General features: G+C 35.1%; 1 protein-coding gene across 2 annotated transcripts in view; it reads left to right on the top strand.

The window, feature by feature from the left end:
• Positions 1-20,255, top strand: part of TECRL (trans-2,3-enoyl-CoA reductase like) — a 169,916-nt gene that overhangs the window by 83,318 nt on the left and 66,343 nt on the right. For both annotated transcript variants that reach the window (XM_043969700.1, XM_043969702.1), the window contains exons 3-4: positions 14,901-14,945; positions 19,154-19,257. In XM_043969700.1, coding sequence (XP_043825635.1) covers positions 14,901-14,945; positions 19,154-19,257 — 149 coding nt within the window. The remainder of the gene's footprint in view (positions 1-14,900; positions 14,946-19,153; positions 19,258-20,255) is intronic.

Genomic DNA, 20,255 nt, shown 5'->3' with positions numbered 1-20,255 from the left:
GAAAGTTCAGAAGTCCCTCGTACTTAGGATAGAGGAGAGAAAGAATCAGGCACGTGGCTGTTTCTTCTGAGTCCCCAGCCAAGATTGTGAGACAGCATAAGCTCTCTGCAGTCCAGAGGAGAGGCAGCCCTTACACACTGCTTCAAGCTAATTGGTTAGCATCATTCAAATTTTTTTGTTTACTGGATTTGAAAGTAGTCTATGAGCAGTATGTGCTGAGGTCCAAGTTCAGAGGACAGACCCTCCAGGGGAAAATCTTTCAGGTAGGCATGGTGTTAGGTGAGTTAATTTCCTTTAGGTAGTCAGAAAGGTCAATCTACATTTCCTTTGAAATTCTCCTGACTCTGGGCTGGCCTTAAGAAAGATCAGGCAAGGCTCTCTGAGTCCCCCAGAACCCCATTATTTTCACACAATATACATATACACACATATACTAGCATATATGCACACATACATACATATATGTATATACACACATGTGTATATGTATGTGCATGCATATGTGTAGGTATATGTGTGTTAATGTATACATGCATGTATATGCATTTATATATGTGTGTTAGTATATATACATGTGGGTAATGTACAAATCACATGCTATCACATCACATTATATAACATAGATCATATATATAAGGTCTACAGTAGTTATATAGATATATATCTATATCTTTCTATCATCTCTATATCTAGATGAGAGAGAGAAGGAGGAGAAGGAGGAGAAGGAGGAGGAAGAAGAGTCATTGTCTTTGGTATAGAAGTTACATTTGAATAAATTTCTGGAATGTGGAGAGAAGAAGAAAACAGGGCCAATAATAGCTTTAAGGACCATTTGTATTAAGAATTCAGTTAGAGAATAAGTGCTAAACAGGATACAACTAGAACCAATAGAGTACCATGTTTTTGAAGCTGAAGGAATGACAGAATATTTAGCAATGTAAAGTAGTCAACATTGTAACAAGTTTCAAAGATTAAAGATGATGGAAAACAGAAGAGATCATTGGACTGGGCAATTAGAAAGCTATTTGGTCATTTTTGAATGAGCAATTTCAATAAAATAATTAAGTGGAAGGTTCTTTATAAGGAGCAGAGGAGGAGGGGGGTAGTGAAGAATTCCTGCCTTTTTCAAGGACTTTCTCAGTAAAAGAGAGGAGAAGGCATAGCTTAACAATAGGTTAGTAGAGATGAGGGAAGGCATTTTATAGTTTTGTTTTTATAGTGTTGGGTTTTTTTTTGAAGATTTCCAGAGTCCAGAATATATTTGTAGGTGGAGGGGAAGGAGCCAGAGGGTAAAGAATGAAAATATATGATAGATAGGAGATACAGTTTGAGCAAAATCCTGAAGGTATCACAGAATTGGTCAAGGACACAAAAATAATGTTTAGACTTAGTAAATTGTAGGGGGTAACCTTTTTTATGTGACAAGAGGGAAAGAGGAGATAGAATGTAATAATGGTGATTCATGAAAGAAGGCAGATTAAGAAGCTCGGGCCAGGTGTCTTCAATCTTCTTTGTGAAGCACAATATTGAATCTTCTCATGCAATAGTTATTTGATTTGAATTGTAGGAGACAAGGAAGAGAAGAAGAAAAGATGTGGAGTAGAAGTTGTGGATAATGTGATTGGTTGTTAAGAAGGGATGAGTAGAAGTATTATATAGCAGCACCAAGAGCTGAACTCAGCTTATAAAATACCTGATAGGTAAAGCAACTCAATTTAAATGGTCCATTAGTGTCAAAGAGGGATTATACTTAGTCTTGTGATCCCAGGGAGAAGAAATAAGACTAATGAATGAAAGTTATAAGGAGACTTCAGCTTAATATAAAAATAACACTCTGTAAAGAGACCCATAAAAATTGGTCTACATTATAAGAATTACTTTCTAAGACAGCAAACTTTCTGGATAGATGTATCTAAGAAAAGATTAAATGACTGTCTATCAAAAATGTTGCAGAAGTGACCTTAAACTTCAGGTCATCAACAAGATTCTGAGATTCTATGACAGATAAGACTAACCCTATATGATTTCTGGGAATAGGGTTGTTCTTTAGTCACTCACAAGGAATACTCACAATAGAATTTAGCCAATGGCTTTTAAATTGAATAGAATTAAATTGACTAAATTTCAATCAAATAGGTAATTTTCAGTTATTATCCCAATGTATCGCAAGATGTTAGAGATAGACTCTAACTCTAAAGAATGTGTTAACTGGTGTCACCACATTAGGGAAGGCACCACAGCCAAGATATGAAGGTAGAAGCTGGTGGCTCTCTGTGCCAGGAACAGGAAACAGTGCATCTATTCATGTTAAGACAATGCATTTCCAGGATATTTAACTAGAGAAAGAAAATGTAATTGTTTTTGATGTAATAATGGTGGCTCTCACAAGATTGTAAACAAAGAAAAATCAAATACAAGGAGAGAAAGGAAAGAAATAAAATTAAGCTCATTGCTGAAAACCAGAATGTCTGAGATTTTTTTTTTTGCATTTTATTGATATTTTTCTTCCTAGTTCACCTTTTGTTATTTGTTTTGTGTATCTCCATTGGGAAATCTTGTGCATCTGTGATAGTGTAGCTCACCTGCCCCCAGAATCTTGGCATAGTTAGTATCTTTAGGGAATTAGTGTGTGATGATTGTGCGCCTTCAGGCTCAGCAGAAACTGTGTCTCTGATGAACTCCTCATGAGAGAACTTGTTTCCTTCTAAATGTGGCAGCAGGGGAAAAGAATGTATCAACTGGGAAGCATGCACACATCAGAAAATAAGTCAAGTTGAGGCTACCTTGATCTAAATTTAAATTTCTTTTCTCAAAATAAAAAATGCAAACCCTTTGATGGTAATACATTTGCAAGTCCCTATAGTTGGTATGGAATATCTTACCAGATGAGAAGTGAAACTGGGAAAGGAAGTACCAGAAAAAAAGAAAAAAACAACCAAAAACTCAGTTTTTTTTAATGTTACTTGTGACAAGCATTACAAAAACTTGAATTTCAGTGAATTAATCCAATCAATATGTGTGCCCCACTCCCTTCCCCCATGACTTTTTTTTTTTTTTATGGGGCAATGGGGTTAAGTGACTTGCCCAGGGTCACACAGCCAGTAAGTGTCAAGTGTCTGAGGCCGGATTTGAACTCAGGAACTCCTGAATCCAGGGCCGGTGCTTTATCCACTGCGCCACCTAGCCGCCCCCATGACTTTTTATAGACAACTAAAAACAGAACTTTCCAAACTTGAAATGATCTTAGAGATCATGTGATCTAGACCGTTCCCATCACATTATACAAAGGAAAAGTTAAGCCCAAAGAAAGAGTTTAAGGTAGAAGATAACAGGATAGCAATTGGTATTAGACACGGGGTTTCCTGTCGTCCTGTCCATTGTTTTTTTCCCCATCATACCAATCTAAAATGCTATTTATCTCAGGTATGTTTTTATTACTTTAATTCCTTAAAAATGCCCTTTGAGAATTATATGGTCATTCTATGCTACTCACCAAGCCTCACTGAAGAAAATACAGTTATTTCACTACCAGGATGATGGTGTATTATCTTCACTTTCTTCAGCTTGTTTGAGACCAGATTAAAATGAATTCAATCCCATGACAATTACCATGGTTTGGTAGGAAGTTTTATGAGTTACTGAACTTGACTCTCCAGTAAAAATAGCCTTTCCATCCAAATGATTATCAGCCATCTTCTAAAAGTATCAAGTACCCAATAAACTAATAATATTTACTCTTTACTTCAACAGACATTTAGATTTTTATGTTGACATGAAATAGTTATCTCCTTGATGACTTTTAGGTGTCCTTGAGAATTTTTAGTTGTGCAGTCCTAATCAAGAAAAATAGCATTTGTAAATCTCTAATACTTTCAGGTAACATGTCAGAAGCACCTAATTTTATTTGGTGCTCAAATTTCACTAAAGACATTGACAAGTTTCATTTTCTGAAAATCCTTGTGGCTTTCAGAAAATACACAGATTTCACCTACAAGGTTGCATCTGCTGCATAATCAGAGATTGCTTAGCAACCGATTACAATTTTTGTCAAGGTATTAGGTAAAAAATTCCTTGGTTAGATTCACCTGTGTGCTACTTTTTTCATCAAGAATTATACATGTAATGGGAGTATGTTGCCACATTCCCATACTCTGAACATTTACCTTAGAATAGGATACAGTTCAAGGATTTTTAAAAAACATGATGCTGATGATTGATTATAGTAATTTGCCTATTCAAATCACTCCATTCAAATCACAGCAGGCATTGCTCATAATTATTAGACCTATTTGTTTTTAACAATTCATGGAGAGAAAAATATAGTCAAAGGCAAAATTTTTCCTCATAATAAAATTAACCATTCATGGAAAGACAGTCCACTAATTGTTCTAAACAGCCATCAAATTTGTTATCTGCTCCTTAGATTGTTCACTGTCTGGAAGGAGAAAAAATTTTTTCAGGCCTCCATCTCAGGGGGAGGGGAGGTGATCATTAACCTATGCAATGGAATATAAATGAAATGATGAGATTGAAGATTTTCAATTAATATTGCTATATTATACATATATTATGTATATGTATACATATATACACATATTGTAATAGTTTTTCATAAATATGCATGCATATATATGTATACATATACACACATATATATACATATATACATACATATATATATATATACATATATACACACACACACACATATATATATGTATGCTCCCTCCCCTCCCCATTGTACCTCTGCAAATCATATGCCATTTAGCCCAGCTTCATCTCCCATTTGAAACCTTCAGTGATAAATCAAAATTACATTAGTTTTTTTTTATTTCTCTGAACATCTACTACATTAATAGTATCACAATGTTTGAATTTTAATTATTCTATAATCATAGTGATCACAAGTTTTAAGAACTGGGAGTGATCTGAGAGATCACATAATCAATTTGTATGTCAGTTGTTTTTGTTGTTTTGTCATTCCCAGATTAAAATCACCCTGGGGACAGACACCACCTTATAATTATTTTGCACTCCCTTTCCTTTTTTCCTTCTTTGTCTTACTCAACTTTCAGTTTAAAGACCTCTCAATAAGGCCAGTTCTCTCTGTTACCAAAGCAGGAAAGAATAAAGATAAACAGGTGAGGTATTGGAAATATTTTCCACTATATCTCATGCAAGTTAATACCATGGTGGTATAACTCCTTTGGAAAAAATTCTGAGCCAAAGGTATTAGAAGTCCTTGGTTCTGTATGATGAAAAGACTTCTTTAAAAAAAAGGCAAGAAAAAAGGAAGGAAGGGAAGAAGGAAGGAAGAAAAGAATTATGTTTTACAATGGTATTATATAGCCTTTGTTCTTGTAGCAGAATTCTTTGCTAATTCTCTTAAATGCCTGCTAAAAGCTCATGATACTAAGTATTTCACTCAACAATGCTATATAGTAAGTATAACAATGAACTACTGCTACAGACTAATGAGCTATATATTTTAAAAAATATATTTTCATTGCAATAAAGCTTTTCAAAAAGGTTTCTTATAGAAGGTGAGACGAGCTGAGACTTGAATGAAACTAAGAAAAGCAGGAGGTGGAGGTGAGGAGGGATGGTGGATGGTCAATTGTGTTAAATATAAAATTGTTTTGGTTTATCCTCTAGTTCTTCAAATATTCTTGAAATATACCATACCAGAATAATCATTTTTCAATATCATTAATGATAGTTATTGTTGTGATGCTATACAATTAAAAATCAGAGGGACAGAGACAGAGACAGAGATGAAGAGAAAGATATAATAATAACTAATCTTTATATAATATTTTATGGTTTGCAAAAATATTTTCCTTGTAAAAGCTTTGTTTTTCTCATTTGAAACTGTGATGATTAACAATATGAGACATATTTTCTAGGTAATTTAATCATTTTATTAATAGGCTTGTGGGTTATTGGGCCATAGGGTCACAGGTTATATCCCCGTCTAACTGTAGGAGGTCCATTATATAGAAATCAAATCTAATTAGTTGACATGATTGGAGATGTGTCATATTAAAATGAAGTCTGAGGATACCTGACTTAGGTCAATCAAATCTTAGTAAAAAGAAGACAACAAAGAAAGAATGAAGACTCCACCCAAGCTTATGGGGGTACAATGTTTTCCACCTAGGTATGGTTTGGTATAAGCTAAATCTCATCAGTAAAGAGCTTCAGCTATCTAGACAACTAGATCTGTCTCCACCAAAGACTCCTTTGATGCAGATAAATCTTACTTTCAAGAACTGGACTTTGGTTGGGGAAAAGAAAGGACTAAGAATCACAGGGTTCCCCCACAAGATAATTATTTCACACAAAATTCATAATAATCCAATGAAATGGAAACTATTATCTTCATTTGACACATGAGAACACTGAAACAGAGTGAATAAGTGAATTTCTAAAAGTTACTTTTCTAGTAAATGTCTTAGGCTTTTATATATCAATCAATGAGTATTTATTAAGTACCTACTGTGTGTCATTTATTATGCCAGGCTATGAGGATATTGTACAAAATTAGAAGACTTGTTAAGAACTCCCTTACTTTTTTTTGGGGGGGGGGCAATGAGGGTTAAGTGACTTGCCCAAGGTCCCACAGCTAGTAAGTGTCAATTGATTGAGGCTGGATTTGAACTCAGGTCCTCCTGAATCCAGGGCTGGTGCTTTATCCACTGTGTCACCTAGCTGCCCCTAGAACTCCCTTAAGCTTGAGAGGAATTGCATGAAAGCCTGGCCTAACTTATCAAAAATCTTCAGGCCAATAAAAAGCACATACCGGGCAGATGCAGAGACATTTAGAAATTTAAGGTTTCAGTGATATCCTTATCTGCAGAGATTCCCCACCCCCCAAGTCATTTGCTGATTTGTAGTCCTTCCAAAGACATTTCTCATCTGTAGCGACATTCTGTCTCACATCCCCAACATTCCTGAGCCATTTGGGCTTTCATAGATTTTCCAAGACAAATTCTTAGCTGCAAAGACCCCTCCTGTTCCACATTTCCACTATCACATTGTTTGCTTTCCAGGTTTTAACTGTCAGGCTGATTTGTATTATGAAAATGGAAGGAAGAGTGCTCTGTTGCAAACCAGGAAGCAGAGAGTTAAGCTGGACCTATTTGACATATCAATAAATCTTAACTCTCCAGGAACTGCACAACGCCCCTTTCAAAAGTTTAAATACTCTCCTTTCACAAATATAAGTTGAACTTCTCCAGAGAATTTCCCATGTATGCATGTCTTATTTGCTAATGGGAGGGGGGGAGGGAATTGAATGCTTGTCTTGCCAAACTTTACCTCACTCCATTTAGTTTTCTGTTGGAGACAAGTTTCTTTTTTTGACATCAATCAATGAATATTTATTAAGTACCTACTATGTGTCATTTACTATGCCAGGCTATGAGAATATAAATACAAAGATTGAAATGATTCATAGTGTCAAATATGATTATATTATATATCTAATACAGATATTGATTTTTGTATTAAAGTATGTTTCTATAAGCAGAGAGTTCCCAAGCCTGTGATTTAATCTATAAAGGGTACATATAGTGTAAAACTCCCTCTAAGGTGTAGTTCAGAAACTCTTCTATAACAGATTTAAAGACTGAACTGAGTCACTCAGATGTTATTTGTATGTCACATCACCAATTATATGCCAAAGGAAGGGCTTGAAGACAAATCTTGATTCTAGGGTCAATGTTTTATTAATTGCGTCCTATTGTCTCTCTTTACATAAATTGTATCATGTAGTAATAAGGAAAATTACTTAAATATAGAGGAATATCAGTATTTTAGTTACTCAAATCCTTAAAGTCAAGTAAGACTTTACAGAGGAATTGAATTCAAATAATACCAAAACAGACAAAATCAAAATTTAAACATGTATAAGTTCTTATTCACAGTAATGTTTTATAAATTATTTTTTAGTTCAGTTTGATGTGGGTTGGAATTTGGGGTCAAATTGATTGTCCCAAAAGAATTATAAGACTCAGTGACTCAGTTTCCCAAATTTTATTGCAATACTGTGAGTGACCACAGGGAGAGAACCAGAATAGTGGAAAGGTATCTCTGGAATAGTGAAAGAAAAGACAGTTATATTTATAGTATGAATAGACTGATTATAAGTCTCATTATAATAATCTCCACCTTGGGGAGGTACAGGGGAGGGCTTATCCTTATTTGGAGTTCCTGGGGTCCTAAACCAACCCTGGAGGCAGGTATCTTTTCAGTGGAGGTGTGTTTTGGGGGTTTACATGTCATAAGGTGAATCTGAGGACAAATTTGGTCTTTTCTGCGCATGTCTTTTTCTGATTCCCATGGCTAGTTTCAAAATATCTCCATTTTTCATTAGAATTTCTATACCCTTGTCATTTTATCATGGTTATAGTCTTCAGGTCTCCATGGCCTACTTCCCTCTGTTCCCATTATGGGCAGGGATCACTGTGGGTATGATAACCTAGCATAACTTATCCATTAACTGGGGTCTAACTCCCTTTTAGAAGTAATATCTGGATTAGAGCTTGGATCTTAGGTTTTTCTATTAACCTTTTTTTTTTTAACCTCCTACATCAAGTTCAACAATATTTATTGAATTCAGCATGGCAGAAAGTAAAGAATATTTTATTATTTTAAAAATCAAAGTAAATATGGCCACCTTTGCTATTTGTTTGGGAAATCACTTCTATCTTAACCATGTGAACACTATTTCTCTGTGTGCATTTATGTATATGTGTGTATATATATGTACATATGTGTGTATCTATATATATATATATATACAAGTATCTATCTATCATCTATTTATTTCAGCCATTTTCAGCTTGTCAGATTCTTTGTGACCCCATTTGGGTTTTCTTGGCAAAGATATTGGAGTGGCTTGTCATTTCTTTCTCCAGCTCATTTTACAGATGAAGAAATTGAGCCAAATGGGTTTAAGTGACCTGTCTAGGGTAACAAAGCTAGTAAGTGTCTGAAGCCAGATTTGAACTCAGGATGATGAGTGTTCCTAATTCTAGGTCCTTGGCACTCTATCCACTGCACCATCTAGCTGTGTGTATGTATGTATATGCATATATATATGCATATGTACATATATATACACATATATGTATACATGTATATATGTGCATTTTTAATTGAACCTATGACTTTATTAGTGTAAAGAGCCCCTAATTAATAAAACTCCCTCTAATAATACACATAGCTAACTGATAGACAACTAAGTTTTTTTAGAGTCTTCTAGGGAATAAATGGGCTAAATGGGTACACAGCCACACTTTTCCTGTTAGCAAATTGTAAGTTGTTTGGTGTTTCAGTAGCAATCTATACAAATTTTTTTTTTAAATCCTTGAAAAAATTATCCATTCTAGTTCTAGTTCCAATCATTATAATTTTGCCAGGCCCATGTAGGCATCAGCGAGTGGTGGTGATGTGAGGTGCCAGCGCCATGGCAACGGCTACAACCAGTGGGTGGAGCACCCTGTGGTTTGCGGAGCCCCAGGCCAGTGCATGCCAAGGCATAAAAACCTCAAATAACAATTCATTCTTTACATTTCTCAATTTAAAGAAGGGAAACCTGAAGCCCAGAGAAGTTAATTGGTTTTCCCAAGGTCACAATGATATTATGCTAAGTGGATCAGTAGATGGAAATGATCTACAGTTACCCTTCCCATGTCTCAGGGGTTACAGATGCAACGCCACCCCTCCCCAACTTGGTAATTTGGAAAATTCTTTATAAGTTTTTTACTACCCCCACCCCCTTGGAAGAAGTCATACTTCTTTTTCTTTTTCTTTTATGGGGTGTTTATTATACCTTATTATATAGTTTGGGTTTGTAACGATTGGAATGACGCCACCTGCTGGATACTTACTGTAGAAGAGTTCTGCCCATGAAGGGAAGGTCTTTGAGGGCAAGACCAGGAGTCAGGAAGTGACGCGGGCTAGTGGGAGGAGGAAGGAAGAGACTGGCGCTCAGTCTCGCTCTCTTTCCTGAGGACGCTGGGGGAGAAGGGAGCTAGAAATGTGCTCTCCCTTTAATAGATAGGAATCTAGGCCTTTCTCTCTCTCTTTACCAAATTCTTATTCTCCTTAATAAATGCTTAAAAGTCTAACTCTTGCTAAAGCTTATAATTTATTGGCGACCACTCATTAGATATTTTAGACAGTTTAGCTAGAATTTTAGCCTTAACAGATGGCTGACCACGAAGAGGAAAGCTAACCCTCAGTCTTCTGATCTTCTGGTTGGGTAAGAAATTTCCCCTCCCTCTCCCTTTAACTGCTAAGTACTGGCGTACTGGCTGTGTTTTCCCTTTAAATTTTTTCGAATGGACCTTTTAAACTCCCTAATTACCCTATTTTTGATTTTAGTCTGTTTAACCAGACAAATGGGAGATAAGATCATGTTAATGCTTTGTTTTTGTGGATTTTCTATTTTTCTTTTTATTTTTGTTAAAAGAGCCAGCAACTTACTCACACAAGGAAATATCTCCCACTCTCCCAACCATGCTTTTTCAGAGAAACCTGAAGAGATTCCCGCAGCTTTTCCCAGTTCTAACACTAATTGTTGCTCTAATTTTGCATGCCTGGAGGCAATGACCCACCCTCTAGAAGTTTTTAATCCCCTAGCGCCTGGAGGCAAAGTGGGGGAAGAGGAATCCAGGCCTGAGTTCAAAATCAAGTCTGATTCAAATTGTGCTGGTCCCTCCCCTCCTCTCCAGACCCCACCCTCTACTCCCCCCATGGCCAAGCCCATTGCTTCCCCTGCCCGGGAAGTCCAAAGATCTAATGCGCATGCTCAACTTTCTCTAACTACATTTGCAGCTTCAGGCTCAGCCCTTCCCCAGCCTGGCTGTGCTTCTGAGACAACCTTAGAAAACCCTTTCAATTCCAGATATGCTCGTTTTGTTCATAATTTTGCTAACCTGCTTTTGTCTTTAATTAGTAATCTTATAAAGCATTTGTATGGTGAAAAGCCCGACAGACAATATAGAGGGGTTAAAGAAGAAAAACTTAAGCTGAATAAGAATGACAATCATCAACATAGTTCAAGACTCTGCTTCTTTTGCCATGGAAGCGTATATATTTTACAGAAATGTAGAAGTAAGCAGCAAGGTATTGATATGAGTATTGGGGATTTTAGATATCGGAATCAAGAGTGTTCTGAATTCACTCAGATTATTAATGTCAGTTCAGAGGTTACATAGGATTTCTATGCTATTACATATACATTTTGAAATTAATGGTATGGGTCTATTTTCATAGAGATTTTCAATGCTTTTGAGATTGTGTCTTATACTTAGTTTTTAAAACAAGGAGAATATTTGTAAAGCTTTTTATAGTCATATGATCAAGTTTATATTTTATAATACTCTTATTAATATTAAGTTCACATTCATTTAGTCCTAGTTTGAATTTCATTGTTTTTTATTGTTCCATGTGTATTTTCTTCTATTCATTCATCTATCTAATTTTGAAACATGATTTTGATTTCATAATACAATGTTAATTCTAGGAGTATTGTGCTCCCATATTCTGAGTTGTTTGTTTTTGTTATTTTTTTTTCCTCAACTGATTATTTGATCAAACTCTTTAAAGCATTTCCCTGGCAAATTGGTTGCCATGGCAAGTGTAAATTGATTCTAGAAGTATTATTTTTGATAAGCATATTCCCAAAAAAAAAAAAAAGAGGGGAACATTTGTAAAAGTTTTCTTTTTTCAAAAAAAAAAATGTTCTTTGAGATTCTGTTGTGCTTTAACTTGTATTTAAGTATGTTCTGATTTTTCACAAAAGTAATTGTATACTAAGTAAAAAAAAAAGGGGTATTATTTGAAATTGTTGCATAATTATATATTGTGTTCTGAGTCAAGATGTATTCACATTTTTTGCAATCATTTATTATCCTCAATTTTTAAATCCATATGAGACTTGGATTATGGGAACTTATCATTTAAGACATTAATTGCCTTTATTCTGAGTTATCAGATGCCAGTTGGCCAAGATGCCATCCAATCACAAGAGGAATACATGCAAGAGCAGACACTGAACTGTCACATGAGGGGAGACATGCATGAAGTCAAGGTATGGCCGAGGGAACGGCTTTTGACAAATGTTGAGGTTGGATTCTCTTGGTTTAATATTTTATTTTATTTTTCCCCACAATATTGTACAGATGGCTGGAAGTATTCATCCCACCCATCTCACTTCTACACCTGGCTTCCATGCTCCCTCCTATATGCCTGATGCCATGGACATCTCAGTCCCATGCATCTGATTAAGTCTGACTCAGTTTCTTCCAATATGTTCGGTGGCATGGACATATATTCCATCCACCTATTTTAAGCCTGGCATACTGTATGGGCAGAACATATTGCTCAAGTGTGGGAATGCTCATATCCCATCATTTCTCTGTTCTTTTATGGTAACCCCCATAATTATTTCAGGTGTCATGATAAATACAGTGTTGAATTTGGCCTTGACACCTGTTACCAATTATATTAGATTTTAAAATTTCTCATAATGGCATGAGGACAATTAGGCAGATGATGCAAAAAGTGATAAAACAAAGATAAAAATTATTTTTATTACTTAATATTGCAGCAATTGTCTTCTCAATTACCCTCCATAAGGGGGGACTATAATAATAATATAATTTTAAAGAATGGTTCAATTTTTGTTTTATTGTATGTTTCACGTGTTAACAACTAAGATTCTGAATTCCCTTAGACATATTTTTGAGAACTTTCATTGTTTGATTTGATTATTGACAAAGCTATTTTAAAGTTGTGTTAAGCTCAATTTTGTAGGAAATTTTCCTGGCTGATTACCAGCATCCACACATCAACCCCTGAAAAGACTTCCATTCCACGACTACACCTAGAGGACATCTGAGAAAAGACTTTCAGAGACTTTAAATGAACAGTTTTGATTTGTTCTTTTTGTTGGTTTTTTTCTCTTTCTGTTATAATATGCACCATCTGTAACATGTATTCTCTGCAGAGGCCCTCCCTTTGCAAGTCTAATGTCAAAGCGTCGGTTCATGAGGACAAAAAAAATCGCCCCTCTGGACAAAACTTTCCTCTCTTCCTTTTCTATATTGTTGTTCACATATTATTAGTTAGCAATAGTTATTATATTCTTTTTACTGTTCCGTCAAGGAAACATTTTGTTTCTTGAGGAACAACAGGGGGGACTGTAATGATTGGAATGACGCCACCTGCTGGATACTTACTGTAGAAGAGTTCTGCCCATGAAGGGAAGGTCTTTGAGGGCAAGACCAGGAGTCAGGAAGTGACGCGGGCTAGTGGGAGGAGGAAGGAAGAGACTGGCGCTCAGTCTCGCTCTCTTTCCTGAGGACGCTGGGGGAGAAGGGAGCTAGAAATGTGCTCTCCCTTTAATAGATAGGAATCTAGGCCTTTCTCTCTCTCTTTACCAAATTCTTATTCTCCTTAATAAATGCTTAAAAGTCTAACTCTTGCTAAAGCTTATAATTTATTGGCGACCACTCATTAGATATTTTAGACAGTTTAGCTAGAATTTTAGCCTTAACAGGTTGATATTTTACAATACCATACATATATATTTATGGATTTCTGAGTTTCTAAACTTTTTCTCTGTCATCTGATGCCATTCATGAGAATGAGAAAATAATTATTAATGATCAGTTTCTTGAGGGACCCATAGACCAGTTTCTCAGTCCTTCCCAGACCCCAGAAATTTCAGTTCTACTTGAGAAACTTCATCAAATCTCATCTGGGACAAACCCAAGTGAAGAGGAAGCCAAAGGGATGGAGAGAAATTCTTTTGTCTAGATCAGTGAAGGACTGATGAGATTAAACCATACCTAGATAATGGGCTGTGCCTTAAGCAATTTTAGTAAGGATCTTTTGCATTCTCCCCCCCCCCCATGTATTTAATAGAATTCATTTTAATGTATTCATATCATTCAATATAATTGAATGATGCTAACCAATTAGCTTTGATCAATATATGATAATCTTCCCCTTTCAAAAGAGAATAAAAAAGAATTTTAAAAGCCCTTGGAAGATACCACAAAAGGTTTTTGGGCATTCTGGGACTTTTAGGGCTTCCTGGGAATCTTCTGGACTTCTCTTGGCTCTTGGGGACCACATGGTATCTGTTTCTCTCCCTAGCTCTCTTGGGTCTCTTTGAAACCACATGCTGTTTCTCTAGGAGACAGCATGCTTCTTTGGGTGCTTTTCTCCTGCTCAAACTAATTGGCATGGTAGAGCTCTCTCTCCCTGTTTTCTCTACCATGTGACCTGAGACCCTGAGAAGTTAGGGATACACATGGTCAATCCTTTATTTGTATAGTATTGACAAATAATAATATGCTTACCCAAAACTGGTTTCAATAGCAATAGTAAATATTTTTAAAAGCACACAAGCTATCTGTGGCCTCCACAAAACTTACCAAAACTTCCCATTTAATTTCTTATGCCATTTCCATATATGGAAATGGTAATGGAGAAAATCTCAATGTGGAAGGGATAACTGTATTTAGACATGAGCGTGATAAAAAACAAAAGTCATCAGTAAAATATATATTTTTTTTAAATGACATATAAAAAATTATAACTGAAACTCTTACCATGAAATAATAGTTAGCATTTATGAAATAATTAAAATATTTTATTTATTTTCAAGAAAATATTGATTTTTAAAATAGTCTACTATGAAGGGAAGTACAAATGTGAGCAATATTGTCCCATTTTATAAGAATTTCCAGAAACACACACACACACACACACACACACACACACACACACATACATCTGGAATCATAGAGTACAACTAATTTTAATAAGATTTTCTTATACTTGCAAAAATGCTGAATATTTTCTTTAATATTAAATAGGTCCCCAGTGGCACCCTTCCCGTGTTGGCCTTCAGCTTGAACGCAGTAAGTAATAATCACTAATTTTCCACCATCTTGAGAAACATTTTAAGGTCAAGGTGACTAGTCTTATTTCTTTTGTTATTCCTAATTTCCTCTGTTTTGTTTTGTTTTTGCTGCCAAAAACAGAGGTAGGCAGCCAGATAAGAAGCCTCCTAACTATTAATATGCTTTAGCAATATTTATTTAGTAATAACATTTAATCCAGTGATAAAAAACTTAAATCTCTCAAAATTTCAAGCTACCCTTTAAAATAGGAGTTTGTCACTAAATATAACAGGTTCTCTGAATAATCAGTTGAGATTAGTATATTAATATAAATTAGTTTATTATTATAAATAAAAACATAAAGAACAATCCTTGTTGATTGTGAAGGGTTTTTATTTGCAGAATATAACGTATCTTTAAACTCAGTTTATGCTTGTAAAAATCCAAAATTGGTCCAATAATTAAGACAGATACCCTAATTAATAGATGAGGAAGTTGAAACTGAGGTTAATTGGTAGAATATAAGCTAACTAAGAACAGCTCTTTTGGAGAAACTTCACAAATGGCTAGTTAATTGAATTTTACTGTGTGGTCAACTTTCCAGCAAACACTTGGGTCTAAAAACAAACAAACAAATAAATAAACAAATGGTAAAAGCAGGGCAAAAAGAATCCTTTCTCGGTCTACTTCTCCTTCAATCATGCTGTTAAAATAACACTATTCAACTCATATATCTACTTAACTTTATTACCACAGTAGGGTCCTTTGTGCTGATAATTTATCTGTCATATGCAAGCAGAAGAAGCCACACCTTTATTGTATCTCTCATTACCATACAGATTCTCTATGGAAGTACTCAGGATACTTGCCACAGGAATAATGGTCATTTTCAGTTGAGCTTAATTGGAGCAAATCTTCAACTTGTCCTTACTATGTCCCTAAGACCTTATTTCATTTTTTTTTTTGGTTTTGGGTTTTTTTTTGGGGGGGGGGGCAATGGAGATTAAGTGACTTGCCCAGGGTCACACAGCTAGCAAGTGTCAAGTGCCTGAGGCCAGATTTGAACTCAGGCCCTCCTAAATCCAGGACCAGTGCTTTATCTACTATGCCCCCCCCCAATATCTTTTTTTCACTGCTATTCTGCTACACTTAAGAGATTTCCCTGAGTTGTATATTTTCATGACAATCCCCTGACAAGATAGATTTAATAAATCAACTTCATTTCTCTAGACCAGTGCTTCTTCATCTACAAAAAGAGTTTAGTTGGATTTGTCTGAGGTCTCTTTCAGCTCTCTGACCTCCAAATTATTATGAATAATGATGAATTAAAAAGAGGTTTTGTACTAAGAACTTGAAACTGTTTTTCACTAAAACACCTAAAGAGCAAGTATTAAAAATATGCACTGATTATTCTGCCCATTTGAATTTTCCCTGCCATTTTAAATGAGTTGGTGAAATTACTATCTTCAAACTGTATCCACAACTCTTTTCAGTTTTTTTCTTTTTTTTCATTCCTTTCACAGAACTATAATTATCAACAGAACATTATCTGCTTTTCAGTTTTGAAAAGCATCGATTTGCATTCATAAAATGTCTACTTATTGTCATTTCCATAAATAAAGACTACATTTTTTGTTCTATTTCTCAGGTCCAATATGAATCAGAAATAGATAAAATATATAACACTGAAGATCTTTCTGTATTCCCAATTCAATGAAAAATAATTTGTAACATTTATTTCTAAGATTTTCCAACATTGTGATAAGTTTTGCTAATTTAAGAGGTTCGATCAAACTATAAAATAATTTTAGCAAAATAAAATAGGTCTTTTAAAATAGATATTAGTAGTTGTTAGCTGATGAAAGTTATGAGAAAGACTAGTCATTGGAATGGGTGTTATGGTTCTGGACCTGTGATGGATCTGCATGGGCAACTTCCACTTTTGAAGTCTTTTCCACCAATTAAGATTGGCAAATAGGGGCAGCAAGATGGCACAGTGGATAGAGCACCGGCCCTGGAGTCAGGAGTACCTGAGTTCAAGTCTGGCCTCAGACATAACACTCACTAGCTGTGTGACCCTGGGCAAGTCACTTAACCCCAATTGCCTCACTAAAAAAAAAAAAAAAAAAAAAGATTGGCAAATAGTTTACAATTAGTACATTTGCATTCTAATTTGTATCATAATTATCTTCTCCTGCTCCTAGATTGAATGTTCCTTAAGGAAAAGGTGCTTAGCATATAGTAGATTCTAAATGTTTATTCAATTGAATTTATCTTTGGAATTTTCCAAAAAATAAAAGACCTAGAGAAAGCTATGTTAAGCAATTTGGAGAATGATTAGAGGAGATTTGACAAGTCAGTCAGTCAAAAACAATTATGTGCTTACTAAATATCAGGTACTTTGCCAAATGTTGGGACTACAACAACTAAATACAAAACAAATAAACAAGAACCCCTATCCTTGTACTCAAGAAGTTTTAAAAAAATTGAGGAGACAATATGAAAATAACTAGGTACGTACAAAACTCATACAGAAACACAAAACATATACAAAAATAATCTCAGAGGGAAGCCATTAGTGAACTGGGGACTGAGAAAATCATCTTCATAAAATGGCATTTGACATATGTCTTGAAAGAATTTGAGAGAAGCCAGTAGCCAGGGGTGGGCAGTGAGGAAAGAGACAATTCCAGTTTTGGGGACCACTTAGTTCAAAGACACAGGCATTGGAATTTTCCCAGGCATGAATAAAAAAAAGCCAAAATGTTGCCAAATTGTCAAGCGTATGAAGAGGAGTAAAGTGCAAGACATCTAGAAGGCTCGGGAGGGGTCTATGTTATAAAAAGCTTCAAATGCCAAATAGAGGACTTGGTATTTGATTCAAGAGCTAAAAAGGAGATGGTAGAGTCTAGGGAGAATGAAAAAGATGGATCCATATTAATGTACTTATAGATGCACTCAACAATCAAGGTAGATTCCTTTTTTGAAAATATTTACTTTGCAATTGTAGAAGCAGAGTAGTTTTAGTATTTATAAGAACCTTGAAGGGTTCTGGAATCCTTGTATAACTTCATTATATGAGGATTATTAAGTATGGAAGTTAATATCAAAATGTATTTGGATGTTCTAAGCATATTATACAGTATATTTAGACCATGGAGAGTGAAAATCCCAAAGAATGTTGGCTAGCACAAATAAGGTATTTAGGGATTAGAAGTTTGATGCAGAAAATTCCCAAATTACAATAAATATGTGAGTTATAACATTATGGGAAAATAGACATAGATTTAGAATTGAAAGGACATCAGAGTTCATCTAATCTATTCCTAATGTCTCTAAGATAGTAAGTACTAAAGCTTTCTTTTGAAACCAAGTCTTCTGATCCCAAATCCAGCAAAAATTTCTTAGGGTTTTTTCAAAGCATGTCATTAATTTAAATGCACCTCATAGTCAAAACTTTTCAGCTTCACTGTTTACTATCATTTACCAAAAAGTACCTTTCTTACATGGGAATCATACACACACACACACACACACACACACACACACACACATCTATATGCATTATATATAGATAGATATACAGATGCCTCTTTGTATATGTATGTGTGTATGTATGTAATTATGTATGTATATTTTTATATAGCACTAGTGGTTTCCTTAGCATAGAGAAGCTGCAGGGTAACTGTCCATCTGTACTGGTAAAAGTGAAATACTTATCAGGAGCTCCCTACATCCATGAAATTGGAGGTTTGAAAAAAAATAGAAAGGAAAGAAAAGGAAAGGAAAAGGATGGAAATCCCAAGAAGGAAATTCCCTCTGCTAGTGCAGATAGGTTCTTTTTCTACAGCACAGTCTTTGAAAACTGCTGGAAAACTAGACAAGTTTAATGACTTTTTTCAAGGGACACAAAGTCACACATTGTTTGTCAGTGGAGATACTTGAATCCTGGTCTTCTTGATTCTGAAACTGACTTGTTATCCACTAAGCCAAATTGTTTTTTGTTTTTTTTTTTTTAGTGAGGCAATTGGGGTTAAGTGACTTGCTCAGGGTCACACAGCTAGTAAGTGTTAAGTGTCTGAGGCCAAATTTGAACTCAGGTACTCTTGAATCCAGGGCCGGTGCTTTATCCACTGAGCCACCTAGCCGCCCCCAAATTGCTTTTTTATATATTTTTATTATGTTTAATTGACTCGTTTCCTTTTTTTCTTTTTATTTTATTATAGATGGCCCTTTTCTGAAGGATTATGTGAACATACAAAGCATTGCAGCTTCCTCCATTATTACACTATATTTCACAGATCTGGGTCAGCAGGTCAGTTGGACAACAGTAAGTACAATTTAAAATTATTTAGCAAAGAAGATCTTGACAGAAACCCTTGTCTGCTATACCATTCTTTCTCTGTACCTCCAGAAGGGACATAAGTACATATTACAAGGTGATGAAGAATTGAGCCACTTAATCCATAATACAACTAAACTGTAGCATGAATAGCATTTCTTACTGTTGCATTAAGAAAATCTGTCCTTAGAAGAAACAGCTATTACTTGATGTGTTGAGAGAGAGACAGAGACAGAGACAGAGACACAGAGACAGAGACAGAGAAAGAAAGCTGGGTAGCTCTGACAGCAGTTTCCTTGTGGCTTCAAATGGTGATGACATGGTATACAGGAGGTAAAGTTTCTATAATGGGTGAAATGTGGGGAGAGGAAAGTGAAATGGAGAGCAGTGAATAAGAACAGAAAGTACTCTGTTGTTGGTAGTGGTTCATTACATACATGGCTATTTTCTTGTGGGTAACTATATTATTAGAGAAGAGACAAGTGTTTGATTGGAGCACCTATATAGATATAATGGACTGTTCTATCTCTTAGAAAATTATCTTATCAATTAATGTTCTTATTTTTCTATTTTAATTTTGTTATTATAATCTATACTTTTTAGATCTCTTCTGATTTTACCTTCATTTTTCTATAATGCATAATTTATTACATTATCTTTATTCATAATTAATGACATCTTTTCTTTGTATAACCTTACATTTTTAACATAATTTCATAAAAATTAATTACGTAAATTTCATTTCTGTATTTGCTTTTATAAATGTAATTTCAAGAAACGGTTAATTCTTGCTTCTGAGACATACTGGCTGGGTGATTCTTGTCAAATCAATTAACCCTTCAGTGTCTGTTTCCTCTAAGATTATAAATTCAGGGCAATTGGTAAATTGCCTTGGAATTAGAATTCCTTACTAGGATCTCCTTACAGAAATGAAATCTCACTTTCACTTTTAAAAGTTTGCATCTCTAAGATAGTTTATCTATAAG

Source organism: Dromiciops gliroides, chromosome 6 (assembly GCF_019393635.1).
Source record: "Dromiciops gliroides isolate mDroGli1 chromosome 6, mDroGli1.pri, whole genome shotgun sequence".
Lineage (NCBI taxonomy): Eukaryota > Metazoa > Chordata > Mammalia > Microbiotheria > Microbiotheriidae > Dromiciops > Dromiciops gliroides.
This window is presented reverse-complemented; position numbering and strand designations above follow the sequence as displayed.